Below are 21,700 nucleotides of genomic sequence, written 5' to 3'. Positions count from 1 at the left end.
GAGAGGAGGTCAGAGACCTGGCCGTGTGGTGCCAGGACAACAAACTCTCCCTCACCGTGATCACGAAAAAGGAGATGTTTGTAGACTACAGGAAAAAGAGGACTGAGCATGCCCCCATTCTCATCGATGGGGCTGCAGTGGAGCAGGTTGAGAGCTTCAAGTTCCTTGGTGTCCACATCACCAACAAACTAACATGTTCTAAGCACACCAAAACAGTCGTGAAGAGGGCACAACAAAACCTATTCCCCCCTCAGGAAACTGAAAAGATTTGGCATGGGTCCTCAGATCATCAAAAGGTTCTACAGCTGCACCATCGAGAATACTGTCTGGTATGGCAACTGCTCGGCCTCCGACCGCAAGGCACTACAGAGGGTACTGCAAAAGGCCCAGGACATCACCGGGGCCAAGCTTCCTACCTTCCTACCATCCAGGACCTCTATACCAGGCAATGTCAGAAAAAGGCCCTAAAAATAGTCAATGACTCCAACCACCCTAGTCATAGACTGTTCTCTCTGCTACCACACGGCAAGTGGTACCGGATCACCAAGTCTAGGTCCAAAACAGGTTCCACCCCAAGCCATAAGACTCCTGAACATCTAATCAAATGGCTACCCAGACTATTTGCATTGTCCCCCCCACCCAGCTTTTCCTATTTTGTTTTATTACAACCTGTAATTTAATTTATTTGGATTTTATATCCTGGACATACACAAAATAGTCCAAATTGGTGAAGTGAAGAAAAAAAATGCCATGAAAAAAATGCTATGAAACCCCTAAATACGATCTTGTCAGAAATTACAGTCAAATTACAGTCAGAAGTCACATAATTAGTTAAATAAATTCCACCTGTGTGCAATCTAGGTGTCACATGATCTGGCCCCAGAGTCTGCAACACCACTAAGCAAGGGGCACCACCAAGCAAGCGGCACCATACACTCCACAGAGCTGGGCTTTACGGAAAAAATCCATTGCTTAAAGAAAGAAACAAGAGGCATGTGAGAGACTCCCCAAACATATGGAAGAAGGTACTCTGGTCAGATGAGACTAAAATTGAACTTTTTACCCATGAAGGAAAACGCTATGTCTGGCGCAAATCCAACACCTCACATTACCCCGAGAGCACCATTCCCACAGTGAAGCATGGTGGTGGCAGCATCATGCTGTAGGAATGTTTTTCATTGGCAGGGACTGGGAAACTGGTCAGAATTGAAGGAATGAGGGAAATTCTTGAGGGAAACCTGTTTCAGTCTTCCAGAGATTTGAGACTGGGACGGAGGTTAACCTTCCAGCAATGACCCTAAGCATACTGCTAAAGCAACAATCGGGTGGTTTAAGGGGAAACATTTAAATGTATTGGAATGGCCTAGTCAAAGCCCAGACCTCAATCCAATTGAGAATCTGAGGTATGACTTAAAGATTGCTGTACACCAGCAAAACCCATCCAACTTGAAGGAGATGGAACAGTTTTGCCTTAAAGAATGGGTAAAAATCCTAGTGGCTAGATGTGCCAAGCTTATAGAGACATACCCCAAGAGACTTGCAGCTGTAATTGCTGCAAAAGGTGGCTCTACGAAGTATTGCCTTTGGGGGGGTGAATAGTTATGCACGCTCAAGTTTTCAGTTTTTTTGTCTTATTTCACAATAAAAAATATTTTTCATCTTCAAAGTGGTAGGCATGTTGTGTAAATCAAATGATACAAACCCCCCAAAAATACATTTTACTTACAGGTTTCAAAATACAAACAAAATAGGAAAAATGCCAAGGGGGTGAATACTTTCGCAAGCCACTGTAACTCTACCTACATGTACATATTACCTCAACTAACCAGTGCCCCCGCACATTGACTCTGTACTGGTACCCCCCCCCCCCCCCCCCGTATATAGTCTTGCTATTGTTATTTTACTGCTGCTCTTTAATTACTTGTTACTTTAATTTCGTATTCTTATCATTATTTGTTTAAACTGCATTCTTGGTTAGGGGCTCGTAAGTAATCAGAACCTGTTGTATTCGGCGCATGTGACTAATAACATTTTATATGATTTGATATAGAAAAACACCCCTAACACTGAATTCTGAACGCAAATAGACAATAGAGATGTGCCTTTGATTCCATACAGAAGATGAAGATGTAAATGTATAGGGCTATGCCAAGGAATTGTAGCAAGGCAGACCAACTATTCCAAGGCTGTGAAAAAAGAGGGGGTGCTTGGGAGAAGAAAGGAGAAGAAATTGAGAGAGTGAAGCCTTGGGGCATGTATAGCAGAGAGAGAGGATTAAGATAGAGAGAAAAAATAGTCCAAAAGAAACAGAAAAGGAGTGGGTAAGTAAACAGAAGGGGGAGAAAGGCTTGTCAGGAGAGCTGGGCTCAGGGTTCCTCAGTTTGCACAGAAATGTCAGAAACGGTGTGACATTGTCCCGTGCAGCCTCCCCTGATGGCTGCAGTCCCCCACAACAGAGACAAACACACCACACTGCCACCACACTCTGCTACACAGACCACCATACTGAATTCTCATATCCATACAGTAAAACACACACAAATCCAATTTGCATAATTTCCATGGTAGTTTAGAGGCTTGTTTAGGGAAAGTATGCTTCTATGGTATAGTTAAGTTATTCTTGAAGCAAAATGGCGTGGAATATTGCAGAACAAATGCAGGTTAAAGGGTGAGGTAAATAAAATAAGACAAATCACAGAAACATGATTGGTGCTCACACATTGTTATCCAAATCACACACACATAAGAAAAACACAAATACACTCATGTATAGGCAGTGTTTTACATGATTGTAAAGTATGGGAGAGTTAAGGTTAACCCTGGTGGCGTGTGGTCCAGGGGCCATATTATTGACAGGCCAGGACAGACTGGGAGTCCAAGACCCGTCCACCTCTGTGATTAATGAGGCAGGAGTCAGGGGACAAATGCCTGACAAGTTCCTGATTAGGAAGGTATTGGCAGAGGGCATAAATATGGGGCACAATATATGGTCTATACTTGGCATGTAAGTTTCTCACTTACAGGTGGCACAAATTGGGTTATGGAGAAGGAGAATTGGCAGGGTATATACAAATACTGTAGTATTTACTATAGTTTTCAACAGTATACTACAACATTCTATACTAAGTACTACAGATGATTGAGGGATACTACAGTGTGTAGTATACTACAGTTTACAACAGAAGTCTATAGAAATACTATAGTATTCTATGGAAAACGGTAGTATTTTTTATATGGCCACCTTGCCTGATGCCGCCTCTCAGGAGCAGGGGCAAATGCCACAAAATGTATCTCATTATATTCTGCTGGCACTGTGTTTTGATGGACAGAAAATGTATCCCCCTTCCCCCTCCCCCAGCCCACACCAACCATGAGCAGTGCAGCAGTGAAGTGAGAGCAGGGATTGAATTGACTCCTCTGTACATCATCAGTCCTATCCCTCATTTCAATTTGATTTACCATGGCAACTGTTCCAAAGAGATGTCAGATGAAGACATAGTGAAATTAAATCAAGACCAGAGTGTCTATGAAACATATAATTGCAAATAAAACAAATCAGCATCCATCTTATTAAACCGAGTCACGGGAGGACCTGAATGTACTTTGTAGATAAAAATTGAATCCAAACTAGGCAGAAAATGAGTTCTGAAAAGTGAATGCAGCTGAGTTTGCGAAACCTTGAGTTAACTTGTCTCCGTAAACGGATTCAGACTTAAAACTAAGATGATTCATCTGTATTTTGGCCTAAACCTCCATAACCCAATAAAACCTAGCCTGCTGGGTATTTGTCATATTCCTGAATCCCACACAATTCGCTGTGAGGCTTTAAGCCATAACTTTACAAAGAGCTACAGGGAACTCTAAAATAATTCCATCATTTGGCCCTTTGGCTATTAGAAAAACCTGCTTTGGTTCACAATATTAGTTCTATGTACAACCAAAAGCCCTGTGCCTACTGTTTTATAGCCCCGGTGATAGCTAGCACATCATTATGCTTTCATTAGCCTAGCTGTAAAGATCCATACAGCCAAACACTGCAGTTGAAGACTTTTGTCACCATGGGGAATAACACTGTGTTACTCTACTGACTGTGTGATTAATGTCTCTTGCCTGACGACTTTTCAGCCTTATCTGCTGCTGCTGCAGCTGCTACTGAGTGTTATGTACAGTATATTTGTTTGTGTGCTAATGATATGAGCACAAGTCAGCTCTTTACAGAGTTCGGTCCTGATATCATCTCTGCTCTGTCTCATTAACCTTTTGTGTTGTGCAAACTCACTGTCTCTGTCTTTCTTTCGCTATCTCTCTCACACACGAATACAGACACGTGATTACACACCCACTAACACATACGCACACACACAGGAGGGTGAGGTCCTCTGTGACTGGTGTAAGCCAAAAGTGTTGTGAGGTTGTCACGGTAACCAGCCCAGAGAGGTTGAGGAGCGAATGAGGACAAGGGACCAGACCCCGGGATAGCAGAGCAGCAGAGCCAGCAGGAGAACAGAGGAAAAAGTTCAGACCTCCAAAGGCTCTGCTCTGTTTCCCTGACTTTTTTAAATGTATTTCTGCAGGACACAGAAGAGGAGAGGAGAAAGGAGATGTCACCCACTCTCCAAATGGTCTGCTTCCTGTGTGAGTCATTAAACAACATACACACAACAACAATAGTCCCGTAAAATGAAAAAAAAGGAATGAAAGCTCAAATGATGATGCTCACCTTTCTATGGTCACCTTGTCTGACAAGGTGTATTATTCTGACACATTAATGGGGGGAAAACATGTTTTCTTCAGAGATTCTTGATGAATATTTTTCAAAGTTCAGTCTTGGTGGATGTTTTCAAAATTGAGGATACAGTTCTGTTCTTAAGTACGAAACACAAATAATCAATATGACACCATAATTACTCCTGCATTTTCCTGACCCTTTTTGGTCCTCTCAGCTGCTTTCAGCTCGTCTCAGACATCAGACCACCATTAATGCAGCAATATGAAGTCGGGTCAAAGAACGGTCACAGCTGACAGTGGCAGTAGGCTGATGATGACACTGCATCACTATCTTCATACCAGCTTTCCCTCAACCGTGGTCATCTTCACTAGGAACTCAAATGAAGCAAATTACCCAAAAGGTGGAGGGATTCCCTGAACTTGTTTAATCATAAATGCTTCGTTCTCCATTGCAAAATGTTTAGCAAATTTTTGCACTGATTAATACGACCCTGGTCAACATTGCCATAGATAAGCAGAGAGAGCACCGCCACCTACCAGTAGGTGAGCCCTCCAGCACCTCCCCAGCGTAGCGGGTCTCCTTGAAGATGGGCCTGTTGTCATTCTGGTCGTTGACGTCCACCAGCAGGGCTACAGGACCCTCCACCAGCTTCCCACTCAGGTCTGTCACAGACACCTCCAGCTGCAGACAGGACACACAAGGGTCAAAGGTCAGGACAGGAGTTCAGTTATACAGCTGGTATGACAAGGTTTATACAGAATGACATTCATTTAGACGGGTGAAAGCATAGAATACCTGATTGTCTGTTACATGTCTGAGAGATAAATGTATCGGAAAAAGCGCAATTCAATCAAAAACTAGTCTATATTGCATGAACAAGACTAGTTTATGTACTTATCCTCGGACTCAAACACACACACACACACACACACACACACACACACACACACACACACACACACACACACACACACACACACACACACGGCACACAGGCAGGTAGCACATAAAACAGTAACTACAATATTTCACCATTCATAAAAGAACTGTAAACTATGTAAAGAGCGGTGAGTCGCGCCAATCGGTACTACTCATTTGTCTCTGTTCTCTCTCTCTTTCCCAACACTACAGCAGCAGAGACTATAATTTTATGAATAGATGGACAGTGATAAAAGTTAACGGCCGTCATTTTAATCTCTCAACCAGCAGGAGAAACGAGTGCTAGCAAGTTCCTGTTCCTGACTTGAGCAGATGGATCTGGTGTTAGTGACCTGTGCTTCTCTGCCATGTTACTGAGGAGCAGACACAATGAGAGGACACATTAGGCCTGCCCTCAGATATGAAGAGGTCCTACAAAGCTTCAAACCACAGGAGCTTGACGATAGCATGGTTGTCCTACGGTTATTTTGCCTACAACCTTCCCACAATGTTCTGGGAATGGTACAAGACACCCAGGTAGAAGATAGCATTCTGAGAACCATCTGTTTCTTAGGTGGGAATTTCAGTACTTCAGCATAACGTTTCCTACAGGTGTTTCCTCATGTTCTCAGAACATTAAGAAAACTTTCCAAAAAACATTTGCAAAAAAACATTTGTAACATTGAAAGAACCTTCTAAGAATGTTATTTTTAAAAAATATATACATTCCGTTCTCAACAAAACTCTCTCTATCCTCTGTGTGATCACGCTCTCTGTGGCCGATGTGAGTAAGACCTTTAAACAGGTCAACATTCACAAAGCCACAGGGCCAGACGGATTACCAGGACGAGTACTGCGAGCATGCGCTGACCAACTGGCAGGTGTCTTCACTGACATTTTCAACCTCTCCCTGTCCGAGTCTGTAATACCAACATGTTTCAAGCAGATCACCATAGTGCCTGTGCCCAAGAACACAAAGGTAACCTGCCTAAATGACTACCGACCCTTAGCACTCACGTCTGTAGACATGATGTGCTTTGAAAGGCTGGTCATGGCTCACATCAACACCATTATCCCAGAAACCCTAGACCCACTTCAATTTGCATACCGCCCGAACAGATCCACAGACGATGCAATCTCTATTGCACTCCACACTGCCCTTTCCCACCTGGACAAAAGGAACACCTACACTACAGTTCAAAAATTTGGGGTCACTTACAAATGTCCTTGTTTTTAAAGAAAAGCTATTTTTTGTCCATTTAAATAATATGAAATTGATCAGAAATACAGTGTAGACATTGTTAATGTTGCAAATGACTATTGTAGCTGGAAATGGCAGATTTGTAATGAAATATCTACATAGGCGTACAGAGGCCCATTATCAGCAACCATCACTACTGTGTTCCAATGGCACGTTGTGTTAGCTAATCTAAGTTTATCATTTTAAAAGGGTAATTGATCATTAGAAAACCCTTTTGAAATTATGTTAGCCTAGCTAAAAACTCTTGTCCTGATTAAAGAAGCAATAAAACTGGCTTTCTTTAGACTAGTTGAGTATCTGGAGCATCAACGTTCGATTACAGGCTCAAAATGGCCAGAAACAAAGAACTTTCTTCTGAAACTCATCAGTCTATTCTTGTTCTGAGAAATGAAGGCTATTCCATCCGAGATATTGCAGAGGAACTGAAGATCACGTACAACTGTCCAGTGTCTGTGGTATTTTGCCCATCTTAATATTTTATTTTTATTGGCCAGTCTGAGATATGGCTTTTTCTATGCAACTCTGCCTAGTAGGCCAGCATCCCGGGGTCGCCTCTTCACTGTTGAAGTTGCCATACAGTATATACACATTTCACATTATAAATCAGACCTGTCGTCAAACTGTGCACGCGTGAATGAGCATGAACTAAAACTCTGCCTGAATTAACGCCCGTCATTCACCTTTTATGGTGACAATATCGCCATTATTGGCTGTAAACTTTGGTAGTACTGGAATTAGGCCAAGACAGTATATCTAGCTGATGTTCTGAAAGAGCTGCAAAATCTGGACCCCTACAAATCAGTCGGGCTAGACAATCTGGACCCTTTCTTTCTAAAATTATCTGCCGAAATGGTTGCAACCCTTATTACTAGCCTGTTCAACCTCTCTTTCGTGTCGTCTGAGATTCCCAAAGATCGGAAAGCAGCTGCGGTCATCCCCCTCTTCAAAGGGGGGGACACTCTTGACCCAAACTGCTACAGACCTATATCTATCCTACCCTGCCTTTCTAAGGCCTTCGAAAGCCAAGTCAACAAACAGATTACCGACCATTTCGAATCCCACGGCACCTTCTCCGCTATGCAGTCTGGTTTCAGAGCTGGTCAAGGGTGCACCTCAGCCACGCTCAAGATCCTAAACGATATCTTAACCGCCATCGATAAGAAACAATACTCTGCAGCCATATTAATTGATCTGGCCAAGGCTTTCGACTCTGTCAATCACCACATCCTCATTGGCAGACTCGATAGCCTTGGTTTCTCAAATGATTGCCTTGCCTGGTTCACCAACTACTTCTCTGATAGAGTTCAGTGTGTCAAATCGAAGAGCCTGTTTTCCGTACCTCTGGCAGTCTCTATGGGGGTGCCACAGGGTTCAAGTCTTGGGCCGACTCTCTTCTCTGTATACATCAATGATGTCGCTCTTGCTGCTGGTGAGTCTCTGATCCACCTCTACGCAGCCGACACCATTCTGTATACTTCTGGCCCTTCTTTGGACACTGTGTTAACAAACCTCCAGACGAGTTTCAATGCCATACAACTCTCCTTCTGTGGCCTCCAACTGCTCTTAAATACAAATGAAACTAAACGCATGCTCTTCAACTGATCGCTGCCTGCACCTGCACCTGACTTAGAATATGTGGACAACTACAAATACCTAGGTGTCTGGTTAGACTGTAAACTCTCTTTCCAGACTCACATCAAACATCTCCAATCCAAAGTTAAATCTAGAATTGTCTTCCTATTTCGCAACAAAGCATCCTTCACTCATGCTGCCAAACATACCCTCGTAAAACTGACCATCCTACCGATCCTCAACTTCGGCGATGTAATTTACAAAATAGCCGCCAATACCCTACTCAATAAATTGGATGCAGTCTGGATGCAGATTCCATCCGTTTTGTCACCAAAACCCCATATACTACCCACCACTGCAACCTGTACGCTCTCGTTGGCTGGCCCTTGCTTCATACTCGTCGCCAAACCCACTGGCTCCAGGTCATCTACAAGACCCTGCTAGCGAAAGTCCCCCCTTATCTCAGCTCGCTGGTCACCACAGCAGCACCCACCTGTAGCACGCGCTCCAGCAGGTATATCTCTTTGGTCACCCCCAAAACCAATTATTCCTTTGGCCGCCTCTCCTTCCAGTTCTCTGCTGCCAATGACTGGAACGAACTCCAAAGATTACTGCACCTGTACATAGCCCATCTATATTTTAGCCCAAACAACTAACTCTTCCCCTACTGTAATTATTTATTTTGCTCCTTTGCACCCCATTATTTTTATTTCTACTTTGCACATTCTTCTACTGCAAATCTACCATTCCAGTGTTTTACTTGCTATATTGTATTTACTTCACCATCATAGCCTTTTATTTGTTGCCTTTACCTCCCTTATCTCACCTCATTTGCTCACATCGTATATAGACTTATTTTTCTACTGTATTATTGACTGTATGTTTGTTTTACTCCACGTGTTTTATCTTGGCCAGGTCGCAATTGTAAATGAGAACTTATTCTCAACTTGTCTACCTGGTTAAATAAAGGTGAAATAAATAAATACAAATAAAATCTAAAAGGAAATATCAATGGCGAACTTGATCAAATGTCTTTGGAGGTGATGGCAGAAGTATTTTTTTGCAGTGACATTTGCTGTATCGGAGCGTTTCTGAAACACAAAAACAATTGCAAACTGCTGTGGACCTGTAAACAGATCGTTTGAATTCAATAATGTTTTGCATTGACTTTCTCCCAAACCTAAATGTGCTGCAATGCCCATGAATTCTCTGAAAAATGTTTGAACTACACTAGGCCTACTTACAGTGGTAGCCTACACACTTCAATGCAACATATCAACTGTCTGTTCACCTGCAAAATTTTACTGTAGCCTATGTTATAAACTACACTCCCTTTCTGATGCATAGAGCAACAACTTGAAATCATAATAGCCTATCTAATACGATCATTTAAATTAGAAATATGCATGGTCATTTGTTGTATGGCTACTTGGGGAACATGAACTCATCATGGCCAGAAATGGTGCAATGCTTATGATATATGTATTACCTTTATAAATGAGACATTGTCTACTGGAGAAATGTGACATCACAGTGTTCAAACGGAGCCTACAAAACGACAACGGAAAAGGTGAACTGCTGTTCTACCGTTAAACTTTGGATCGCATAGAGCAAAATACTTTAAACACCGGAAGCTTATCTATTTACTACTGAGAAGTGGGTCCAGTTCAATGAGAGATGGGACAAACGGTAGCCTATCCTAACTTGTTGTGGAACTATTGACCATTTTGTATGAAACCATCAGTCAGAAAAGGTGAGGAATTTATTCTGCAATGATCATGGAATTTAAAGAATAATCAGAAATATATACTTTTTGGTTATGAATACGTCATCATATATTCCCCATTTGCACAAGGCTACTAGGCTACTTCAACCACTAGAAACTGTGTACGCATGGTCTAAAGTTTGTGGGAGGACAAGCACATTCTCATGTTTAGTTTTTTTTAAATGCAAATTTTTGGGTGACAACTGGCACAAGCATGTTTTGTGCATACCCAACATGTATAAATGAGGTCCCTGGAGTTCCTGGAGACAGACTGTACGTAAGCCCCCAGTGCTGTGGTGCTCCTCCTGGCTTATCATTAGTCTCTCTCTCTCTCTCTCTCTCTCTCTCTCTCTCGCTATGTTGAGGATGGAGCTTCATTGGCCATCCAGAAGAGGTGCAGCCACTGAGACGCTAACATACTGCTCCAACCCCTCCCCCCTCTACAGGCCTGTATCACTTATTCATGTATTCAACAGCTCCTAAAGGTGCAGTATGGGCCCGGCCTGGCATCCCCTCACCGGGGGAAACTCTCCGGCTTAGCAGAGCACAGGCGAAACAAACAAATCCCAACATCTGACACAAAAAAGCTGACTTTAATACTCAGAGTCAGAGTGTGAGCCCAAGACTCTTCTTAGTCAGGGACCACTTTTAAATGCGTACAGTATTACGGAGAGTAGCTTACAGTGCGTTGCGAAAGTATAATCTGCACGCCCAATCTTTCAGTTTTTGATTTGTTAAAAAAGTTTGAAATATCCAATAAATGTCGTTCCACTTCATGATAGTGTCCCACTTGTTGTTGATTCTTCACAAAAAAATACAGTTTTATATCTTTATGTTTGAAGCCTGAAATGTGGCAAAAGGTCGCAAAGTTCAAGGGGGCCGAATACTTTCGCAAGGCACTGTATATCCCGCTTAAGGTCTTATTTTGGATAAACTGTTTACATACAGTTTTGATATCTCGCTTCACGAGGTTAAATGGAATAGTAACTGAAATGTGGACACTGACTGTAGGCCTATAACCTCTCACATGTAGCCTCATATAATATTACATTTTTGCAGTAAATTTATAAAACAAATATACATTTTGTCTTGGGAACAGGGGTGGAGAAATATGATTTCTTTCATTCAGTGTCTCTTGAAAAAATGTGAATGCGCATGTAACTTGTTATCTTTGACACTGTTATGCAAGCAAGAGTATTTCAATCACATAAAATATGTACCCAAGACGAACTGAAGTCTTACCAGAACTGCGTTCCATCGTTTTCTCAGCTTTCATTTGCTTAAAACAATCTTTCTACTGTTTTGGAATTATTGCATTTTCTCGCAGGTCCTTAAACTAAACAGACAACTGTACCGGTGTTAACTAGATTACCAATGCATTCATTCTATCAATGTAAGGTGTTATTCTGGTGAGCATTACTTTATTTAGTCTTCTGGGGCAACAGTTTATGACAGAAGAGAAGCTGCATGTATCAAACTGTAGTTGACAAACAAATGTCGGAAATTATAATATGGCCTAAATGATAAGGTATAGCCTACTATTTAATTTATCTGTTTGGCAATCAGATGAAAACATTATCACACAACACCCAGGATATGAGAAACTGAGCTTGTGCAGATTGCAAAAACAACAGTAAATGGGATGAGATGTTTACATGCCACAGTATCCCGTCTTACATCAGCATGTCCCAGGCATCTAATCTGGGTTTCTCATAACCGGGACACAAGCTTTTGCGGGTTATTTTAAACAGGATATGATGTTTATATGCGTCGACTCAAAAATGGAATACTTGAGTATCCTGAATAACAACGGGATATTGGTGGGCATGTAAATGTGGTCATTGTGCCTGAGCATTCAAATCCACCCGTCGACCAAGCGATTTAACATCTTTAATGCGTCGTCCACTTCAACGCTGAAAAGGTTTATATGGAGAGCTACTCATTATGCTCATTGCACTCTGCCCTGTCTTAAGATATAAGATTCTGTCTTAAGAAGACATCATGTACCGGTACCTTGAAAGTGTTTACATCCCAGACTGGATCAGTGTCATTTCAACAGATGAACATAAGGAGCCGCTCTCAAACATAACATCATTTGTGTCATTCTAACATCACCTTTGTCTACCCTATCACACAATAAGCAAATGAATGCCCCTTCTTCCTCTCTGCTGTCCAATAGGAATAGCTAACAGGATCATTCCCGAGAAAGACCAGACCAAAGGTATCCATCACAGGGAGTGGTGTCGGTGCTCTACTCCTCTCTTATCTAGCATATTAGCTGCTCCTGCTCCCCTCACTATCAGTAATGCATGACACCCCTCCCCCGCTTTATCACACAGGTCATCCTCTCTCCCTCTATCTCCAATGGTGGGCCCCAGGCCCAGAGAACAAGGCATAATGGTAGTAATGACAGAGATGCAAGTAAAGTGAGAGAGTTAGGGGTTAGAGGCCTAATGGCCCTATAGATCATCAACTTCTCTTCTCACTTCTCGGCGGTGTAGTCGTTGGGGAAGCAGCAGCACACAGACAGACTACAGTACAGTAGCAGGGTATTTATGAGGGGCCATTTCCTCTACCTCTGTCTTCATCAGCGAAACTGCTGACTCTCAACTAATGGTGCTCACACGAGAAAACTCACAATCTCATCTTCTCCAGCAAACCATGTCCCACGCAAACACACAGGCAACAAACGTAAAAACATATAGGATATACACTACATGACCAAAAGTATGTGGACACCTGCTCGTCGAACATCATGCTATAACAGATTCCACCCTTCTGGAAGGCTTCCCACTAGATGTTGGAACATTGCTGCAGGGATTTGCTTACATTCAGCCACAGGAGCATTAGTGAGGTCGGGCACTGGCAGTCCAATGGCAGCAAGCTTGACACCACTCTAGCAGAAGCTTGGCATTGGTGCTCTTAGGCTTGTGTGCGTCTGCTCGGACATGGAAACTCATTTCATGAAGCTCCCGATGAGCAGTTATTGTGCTGACGTTGCTTCCAGAGGCAGTTTGGTACCCGGTAATGAGTGTTGCAACCGAGGACCGATGTTTTTTATGCGCTACATGCTTCCGCTCTCGACAGTCACGATCTGTGAGCTTGTGTGGCCGACCACTTCCAAGTCACAACAACAGTACTTACAGTTGACTGGGGCAGCGCTAGCAGGGCAGAGATTTAACAAACTCACTTGTTGGTAAGGTGGCATCCTATAACGGTGCCACGTTGAAAGTCACTGAGCTCTTCAGTAAGGCCATTGTACTGCCAATGTTTGTGTATGGAGATTGCATGGCTGTTTGCTCGATGTTATACACCAGTCCAACGATGTTGAGTTAATAAATAATAATAAAAAAAAAAATAGTAACACAAGAGTATAGCTATATATAGGGAGTACCAGTACCGTAAAAAAAAATGTAACAATCAAACACATATACTAATCCTGACAAGCATACACACACACACGCATACCCACACCCACACACAGTCCCACCTGCTCACAGATGCACACACACACAGTCCCACCTGCATACCCACACCCACACACAGTCCCACCTGCATACCCACACCCACACACAGTCCCACCTGCATACCCACACCCACACAGTCCCACCTGCATACCTACACCCACACACAGTCCCACCTGCATACCCACACCCACACACAGTCCCACCTGCATACCCACACCCACACACAGTCCCACCTGCATACCCACACCCACACACAGTCCCACCTGCATACCCACACCCACACAGTCCCACCTGCATACCCACACCCACACACAGTCCCACCTGCATACCCACACACACACAGTCCCACCTGCATACCCACACCCACACACAGTCCCACCTGCATACCCACACACACACAGTCCCACCTGCATACCCACACCCACACACAGTCCCACCTGCTCACAGATACACACACACACACACACACACACACACACACACACACACACACACACACACAATGAATAGGGTAACAGCTAAATTAGATAACACATTCATTTAGGGATATTTAGGGACACAAAAGGTTTCTTTCAGAGAGAGGGATTTATAAACAGGCCCCCCTGTGAGTCCTATTGAAAGTCTCCCTGACATACACACCTCACAGCACGCCGTGTCTGAGTGACTAAGATAACATTAGCTATGATCGAGGCACCTTACGTCTGATCATTGGAGAATGTATCACATCAACAGAGCCGTCATCTGCAATGGAGACAAAGGAAGTGTCTTACATAAGCCAACTTCAAACACTGGCCTGTGAATACCGTATGCCTGTAACAACCTCAAACGTCACCTGCCCCTTAAAACACCTTTGTGTTGGCAGTCGCTCAGCGGCAGCCAACACACCTCAGCTAAATGACATAATTTACCTGTTGTTTTCAGCTATTCCCTTTCTTACATATATCTGGCAGCTGATTACACTCTGTCAAGTGTACTTTACTCTCACAGTTAAAGACTGCTACACACCTTTTTTTAACCCTTATTTTATCAGGTAAGTTGACTGAGAACACATTCTCATTTACAACAACAACCTGGGGAATAGTTACAGGGGAGAGGAATTTAGCCAATTGTAAACTGGGGATGATTAGGTGGCCACAGTGGTATGAAGGCCAGATTGGGAATTTAGCCAGGACACTCTTACGATAAGTGCCATGGGATTTGCTTCCGGCACCGACAGAGATGGCCGCCTCGCTTCGCGTTCCTAGGAAACTATGCAGTTTTTTGTTTTTTTACGTGTTATTTCTTACATTAGTACCCCAGATCATCTTAGGTTTCATTACATACAGTCGAGAAGAACTACTGAATATAAGATCAGCGTCAACTCACCATCAGTACGACCAAGAATATGTTTTTCGCGACGCGGATCCTGTGTTCTGCCTTTCAAACAGGACAACGGAATGGATCCCATGCAGCGACCCAAAAAAACGACTCCGAAAAAGAGGGAAACGAGGCGGTCTTCTGGTCAGACTCCGGAGACGGGCACATCGTGCACCACTCCCTAGCATTCTTCTCGCCAATGTCCAGTCTCTTGACATCAAGGTTGATGAAATCCGAGCAGGGGTAGCATTCCAGAGGGACATCAGAGACTGTAACGTTCTTTGCTTCACGGAAACATGGCTCACTGGAGAGACGCTATCGGAGGCGGTGCAGCCAGCGGGTTTCTCCACGCATCGCGCCGACAGAAACAAACATCTTTCTGGTAAGAAGAGGGGCGGGGGGGGTATGCCTTATGGCTAACGAGACATGGTGTGATGAAAGAAACATACAGGAACTCAAATCCTTCTGTTCACCTGATTTAGAATTCCTCACAATCAAATGTAGACCGCATTATCTACCAAGAGAATTCTCTTCGATTATAATCACAGCCGTATATATCCCCCCCCCAAGCAGACACATCGATGGCTCTGAACAAACTTTATTTGACTCTTTGCAAACTGGAATCCATTTATCCGGAGGCTGCATTCATTGTAGCTGGGGATTTTAACAAGGCTAATCTGAAAACAAGACTCCCTAAATTTTATCAGCATATCGATTGCGCAACCAGGGGTGGAAAAACCATTGTCATCATTGTTACTCTAACTTCCGCGACGCATATAAGGCCCTGCCCCGCCCCCCTTTCGGAAAAGCTGACCACGACTCCATTTTGTTCATCCCTGCCTACAGACAGAAACTAAAACAAGAGGCTCCCACGCTGAGGTCTGTCCAACGCTGGTCCGACCAAGCTGACTCCACACTCCAAGACTGCTTCCATCACGTGGACTGGGATATGTTTCGTATTGCGTCAGATAACAATATTGACGAATATGCTGATTCGGTGTGCGAGTTCATTAGAACGTGCGTTGAAGATGTCGTTCCCATAGCAACGATTAAAACATTCCCTAACCAGAAACCGTGGATTGATGGCAGCATTCGCGTGAAACTGAAAGTGCGAACCACTGCTTTTAATCAGGGCAAGGTGACTGGTAACATGACCGAATACAAACAGTGCAGCTATTCCCTCCGCAAGGCTATCAAACAAGCTAAGCGTCAGTACAGAGACAAAGTAGAATCTCAATTCAACGGCTCAGACACAAGAGGCATGTGGCAGGGTCTACAGTCAATCACGGACTACAAGAAGAAATCCAGCCCAGTCACGGACCAGAATGTCTTGCTCCCAGGCAGACTAAATAACTTTTTTGCCCGCTTTGAGGACAATACAGTGCCACTGACACGGCCTGCAACGAAAACATGTGGTCTCTCCTTCACTGCAGCCGAGGTGAGTAAGACATTTAAACGTGTTAACCCTCGCAAGGCTGCAAGCCCAGACGGCATCCCCAGCCGCGCCCTCAGAGCATGCGCAGACCAGCTAGCCGGTGTGTTTACGGACATATTCAATCAATCCCTATACCAGTCTGCTGTTCCCACATGCTTCAAGAGGGCCACCATTGTTCCTGTTCCCAAGAAAGCTAAGGTAACTGAGCTAAACGACTACCGCCCCGTAGCACTCACTTCCGTCATCATGAAGTGCTTTGAGAGACTAGTCAAGGACCATATCACCTCCACCCTACCTGACACCCTAGACCCACTCCAATTTGCTTACCGCCCAAATAGGTCCACAGACGATGCAATCTCAACCACACTGCACACTGCCCTAACCCATCTGGACAAGAGGAATACCTATGTGAGAATGCTGTTCATCGACTACAGCTCGGCATTCAACACCATAGTACCCTCCAAGCTCGTCATCAAGCTCGAGACCCTGGGTCTCGACCCGCCCTGTGCAACTGGGTACTGGACTTCCTGACGGGCCGCCCCCAGGTGGTGAGGGTAGGCAACAACATCTCCTCCCCGCTGATCCTCAACACGGGGCCCCACAAGGGTGCGTTCTGAGCCCTCTCCTGTACTCCCTGTTCACCCACGACTGCGTGGCCACGCACGCCTCCAACTCAATCATCAAGTTTGCGGACGACACAACAGTGGTAGGCTTGATTACCAACAACGACGAGACGGCCTACAGGGAGGAGGTGAGGGCCCTCGGAGTGTGGTGTCAGGAAAATAACCTCACACTCAACGTCAACAAAACTAAGGAGATGATTGTGGACTTCAGGAAACAGCAGAGGGAACACCCCCCTATCCACATCGATGGAACAGTAGTGGAGAGGGTAGCAAGTTTTAAGTTCCTCGGCATACACATCACAGACAAACTGAATTGGTCCACTCACACAGACAGCATCGTGAAGAAGGAGCAGCAGCGCCTCTTCAACCTCAGGAGGCTGATGAAATTTGGCTTGTCACCAAAAGCACTCACAAACTTCTACAGATGCACAATCGAGAGCATCCTGGCGGGCTGTATCAACGCCTGGTACGGCAACTGCTCCGCCCTCAACCGTAAGGCTCTCCAGAGGGTAGTGAGGTCTGCACAACGCATCACCGGGGGCAAACTACCTGCCCTCCAGGACACCTACACCACCCGATGTTACAGGAAGGCCATAAAGATCATCAAGGACATCAACCACCCGAGTCACTGCCTGTTCACCCCGCTATCATCCAGAAGGCGAGGTCAGTACAGGTGCATCAAAGCTGGGACCGAGAGACTGAAAAACAGCTTCTATCTCAAGGCCATCAGACTGTTAAACAGCCACCACTAACATTGAGTGGCTGCTGCCAACACACTGACACTGACACTGACTCAACTCCAGCCACTTTAATAATGGGAATTGATGGGAAATTATGTAAATATATCACTAGCCACTTTAAACAATGCTACCTTATATAATGTTACTTAACCTACATTATTCATCTCATATGCATACGTATATACTGTACTCTATATCATCGACTGCGTCCTTATGTAATACATGTATCACTAGCCACTTTAACTATGCCACTTTGTTTACATACTCATCTCATATGTATATACTGTACTCGATACCATCTACTGTATTTTGCCTATGCTGCTCTGTACCATCACTCATTCATATATCCTTATGTACATATTCTTTATCCCCTTACACTGTGTATAAGACAGTAGTTTTGGAATTGTTAGTTAGATTACTTGTTGGTTATCACTGCATTGTCGGAACTAGAAGCACAAGCATTTCGCTACACTCGCATTAACATCTGCTAACCATGTGTATGTGACAAATAAAATTAGATTTGAATTAGATTTGATTTGATTTGGTATGCTGCTGGCATAAACTATGCAAGCGCAGTGACGGTGTGCCATTTTCTACATAGTTCTAAGTACTTTTGTGTGGCTCAAATATTTGGAACCGACCATATTGTGAAGGGTGTGTAGTGCCCTTTACACTGACTAAGTGAGCACTCCTGGTGCTGTACAGAGAAGCGCACTTAAATGCAGTGTACATAACTTATGTGTACTGCACTGCATTTCTTCCTTCCTCCCTTCCTTTCGTAAGCTCTTTTTGTCTTTCTTTCGTTTTCTTTCTTTCTTTCTTTCTTTCTTTCTTTCTTTCTTTCTTTCTTTCTTTCTTTCTTTCTTTCTTTCTTTCTTTCTTTCTTCATCTGTCTTAATTAGTCTGACTGGAGCTATATCTCTGGCGAGGTGAGACGACCCTTCTGGCCGGTGGATGGCCATGTCATAGAGACTGTACTGGAGACTGTACTGGAGCACGGCTCCCTGCTTCATTTCCTCATCATTCTGAACCAGGGCCAGATTAATGAGAGAGACCAGTGAATTATGAGAGAGACCAGTGAATTATGAGAGAGCTGAAGGCAACCACACCATCCACTGCTCAGTGAAGTGTGTGACTGCACATCCATTATGTATATATACATTCATTATTCATACATACTCTGGGCATCAGATTCAACTCATCGCTTTACCTTCTACATATTATCAGGCGGTCTTCTTACGACAAGCATTTTTATTGGGCATTAGAACATTTGACCTTAGATCACCTGAGATTCTTATCTCTAAGTACTTGGAATAAGCGCTTGTCTGTAGCCCAGGACCTCTAATCGAGAGAACGTAAATCATGGGTGAAACCCTACGACAAGTCAGCTAAAGCAACGCAGTGAGACACGGCTTTGCATACTGCTGAATAAGTCAATTGAAGTAGAAGACAATAGAGAGACTACAATGATTGAAAATGTGATCAGTCCGTGCCAACAAACCCCGCATAACCTACAAAGCATTCATCAGAACCCAAGCATGGTAAGATTAACTTTCCAACTTTCACAAGGTAGGACAACACTTTTCCAAATGTGTAACCCTTCATCCTTCTCTTTTTCTTTCTCTCAAAGAGACACATGGGACCATGAAACACATGTTGCTCCCATAGTCTCTCACATGTTCTGAAAGGGTTGACTGAATTAGCACACCCATGCGTCGCCATGGCACGTGCCCAAGTAGCATCTCCGAGTGGATGAAAGCCTGTGGCCACAGAGGAATAGAGCAGGGGTGCTGCATATGTAGGAGCTTATAGCACATAAGAACCTGTAGCCTACCGTACATTCAGTCCCTTTATGCTCCTGGGGATAACTAGATCACTTCTTAAAGCCCAAGGGTCAACATTAATGGAGAATTCTAGACAGAAAGAAAATGTTCTGTAATTTAATACACTGAAAATACAGTCATTGGGCATTCTTGGCAAAATCTGCATGCTGAATGACTGGTAATGCTCTCTGCAAGCTTGTGGTTCCCTGAGAAAACGAGTCAAAGGCAGTGAGAGAACTTCACAGTTCAAACTAAATCAATGACAGGCACACTGGCCTAATTTCCCAGTGCCATTCCTGAGAGGGAGGCAGTTAGCTACCATGGGAAGCCCAGTGGCTCTGCATTGCATTCTGTACACAGCTCTGTGCTTGTTAAGAAAATGAGGTAGCGGTTTCTGTCGTGGATCACTCCAAATATTTCCTCAAGTTGCAAATTGGTATGTTTGTAAGAGGAGGCAGTGATTTCATTTGGAGGGAAATTACTTATTAAAGGCAGGGAGAATGAGAGAAGATGGTCTTCTCTCGCTGGGTAGAAAATTACACCCTGTGCACATCCCTGGCTGTCACATCCCCGCAAATGATCACTCTGAAGCCATTACACCATGTTTATTAGCTGAGCTGGCCGTGATTTCACAAACTGTGGAGATCAGACTACTCACCTCTCTCTTTCTCTCTCTCTCTTTCTCACTCATTCTCTCTCTATCTCTCTCTCCCTCTCTCTCTTTCTCTCTCCCCCCTCTCTCTGAGTGGTTCGGTCTATTTCTATTTCTCTATCTTTATCACTAAGAGATCAAAAATTTCACATTGAGCCATAAGAGGGCAATTCCACTGTAAAGGATCTAACGAAAACCTAACAAAAACCATTGGTTTCTAAGTTTAACAAACCATACAACTATGCACAATGACTACTTAAACAATTTACACAGTAAAATAACTAAACTAATTTACTGGAAACTGAGCCGATGCAAAGTTTTGGGAACAGTGTCAGTGTAATTCTGTTGCAATGGAATTGCCCAAGAGCTCTCTGCTCTCCTTTCTGATAGTTCAGCCCTCTCTGAGTGGTTTGCAAGTTCTTTCTGCTTCCCTCTCATTCAACATTCAAGAGTTACCTCTACCATTTACTGTATAGTGAATAAAACACCATGCATCATCTCAGTTTGAGTCATGTACCATTGATAGCTCCCACATTGAGCTCGTTCCCCAAGCAGAGGTCACATTTTTCACGCAGAAAGAAATGATAAAATGCATAAGAAATATCTTACTGCATTTTGTAAACACAGATCTAAAATGCTTCTTATTGTCATTTCTGCTTCAGACTAATTTTGTTCTTCAGTTGCACTTCTCCCCTATGATGAGAATTCACAAATGGGCAATCCATCAGCAGACAGTGCTCTGGTACTTTTCCCTCCTTGTAGCCTAGTTAAACTTCAAGCAAAACATTAGGAAATGTAGCTATGATAAACCTTAGAAATATGATGACCATGCATCGTTTTTGCAAAAAACACCTTTCTTTTTCATTATAAGCTCATTTACTTGTGTGGCTGCTAGCCAAATAGCGTTGCACTTCTGTTGTCATCTGATGAAAATGAAGCAATGTTCTGCCGAATGTGTTGTACTAATGTATTTTCTGTGAAGGAAAACTGTAGTTGCACGTCCCTGATCACTCTATTGAAGCAAAAAAAAGAACACTGTTGACTTTTACTTTTAATCTAAAACGCAGGTGAAATGGTTTAAAATGCATATTTCTTTGATGGTCTGTGTTGTCAGAATTAAGATTTCTGAACTCTAACGTGACCCCTGCCAAGGCCTTGGTCCTAAAATGAACATTCATGAAAATAATGTCTGATGCACACACCTCGTACTCAGAAGAAAATACTCAGTAACCTTGACATGAGAATGACTGCTCCTCTTAAGATGCAGAGAGCCATTTACTGGCTTCCCTCCCTGGACTACAGAAACCACTAACACACGCTTTGAACAAGCATTATCTCACTAACACAGAGGATGAGGGG

General features: G+C 43.6%; 1 protein-coding gene across 1 annotated transcript in view; it reads right to left on the bottom strand.

Annotated features, from left to right (window-relative positions):
• Window positions 1-21,700, bottom strand: part of cdh13 (cadherin 13, H-cadherin (heart)) — a 554,022-nt gene that overhangs the window by 222,706 nt on the left and 309,616 nt on the right. Inside the window, exon 6 of the mRNA XM_065022614.1 lies at window positions 5,266-5,410. Within this exon, the coding sequence (XP_064878686.1) occupies window positions 5,266-5,410 (145 nt within the window). The remainder of the gene's footprint in view (window positions 1-5,265; window positions 5,411-21,700) is intronic.

The sequence above is a fragment of the Oncorhynchus nerka genome, linkage group LG9a, assembly GCF_034236695.1.
Source record: "Oncorhynchus nerka isolate Pitt River linkage group LG9a, Oner_Uvic_2.0, whole genome shotgun sequence".
Lineage (NCBI taxonomy): Eukaryota > Metazoa > Chordata > Actinopteri > Salmoniformes > Salmonidae > Oncorhynchus > Oncorhynchus nerka.
Note: the sequence above shows the minus strand (reverse complement) of the source record. Positions and strands in the feature narration are given on the sequence as shown.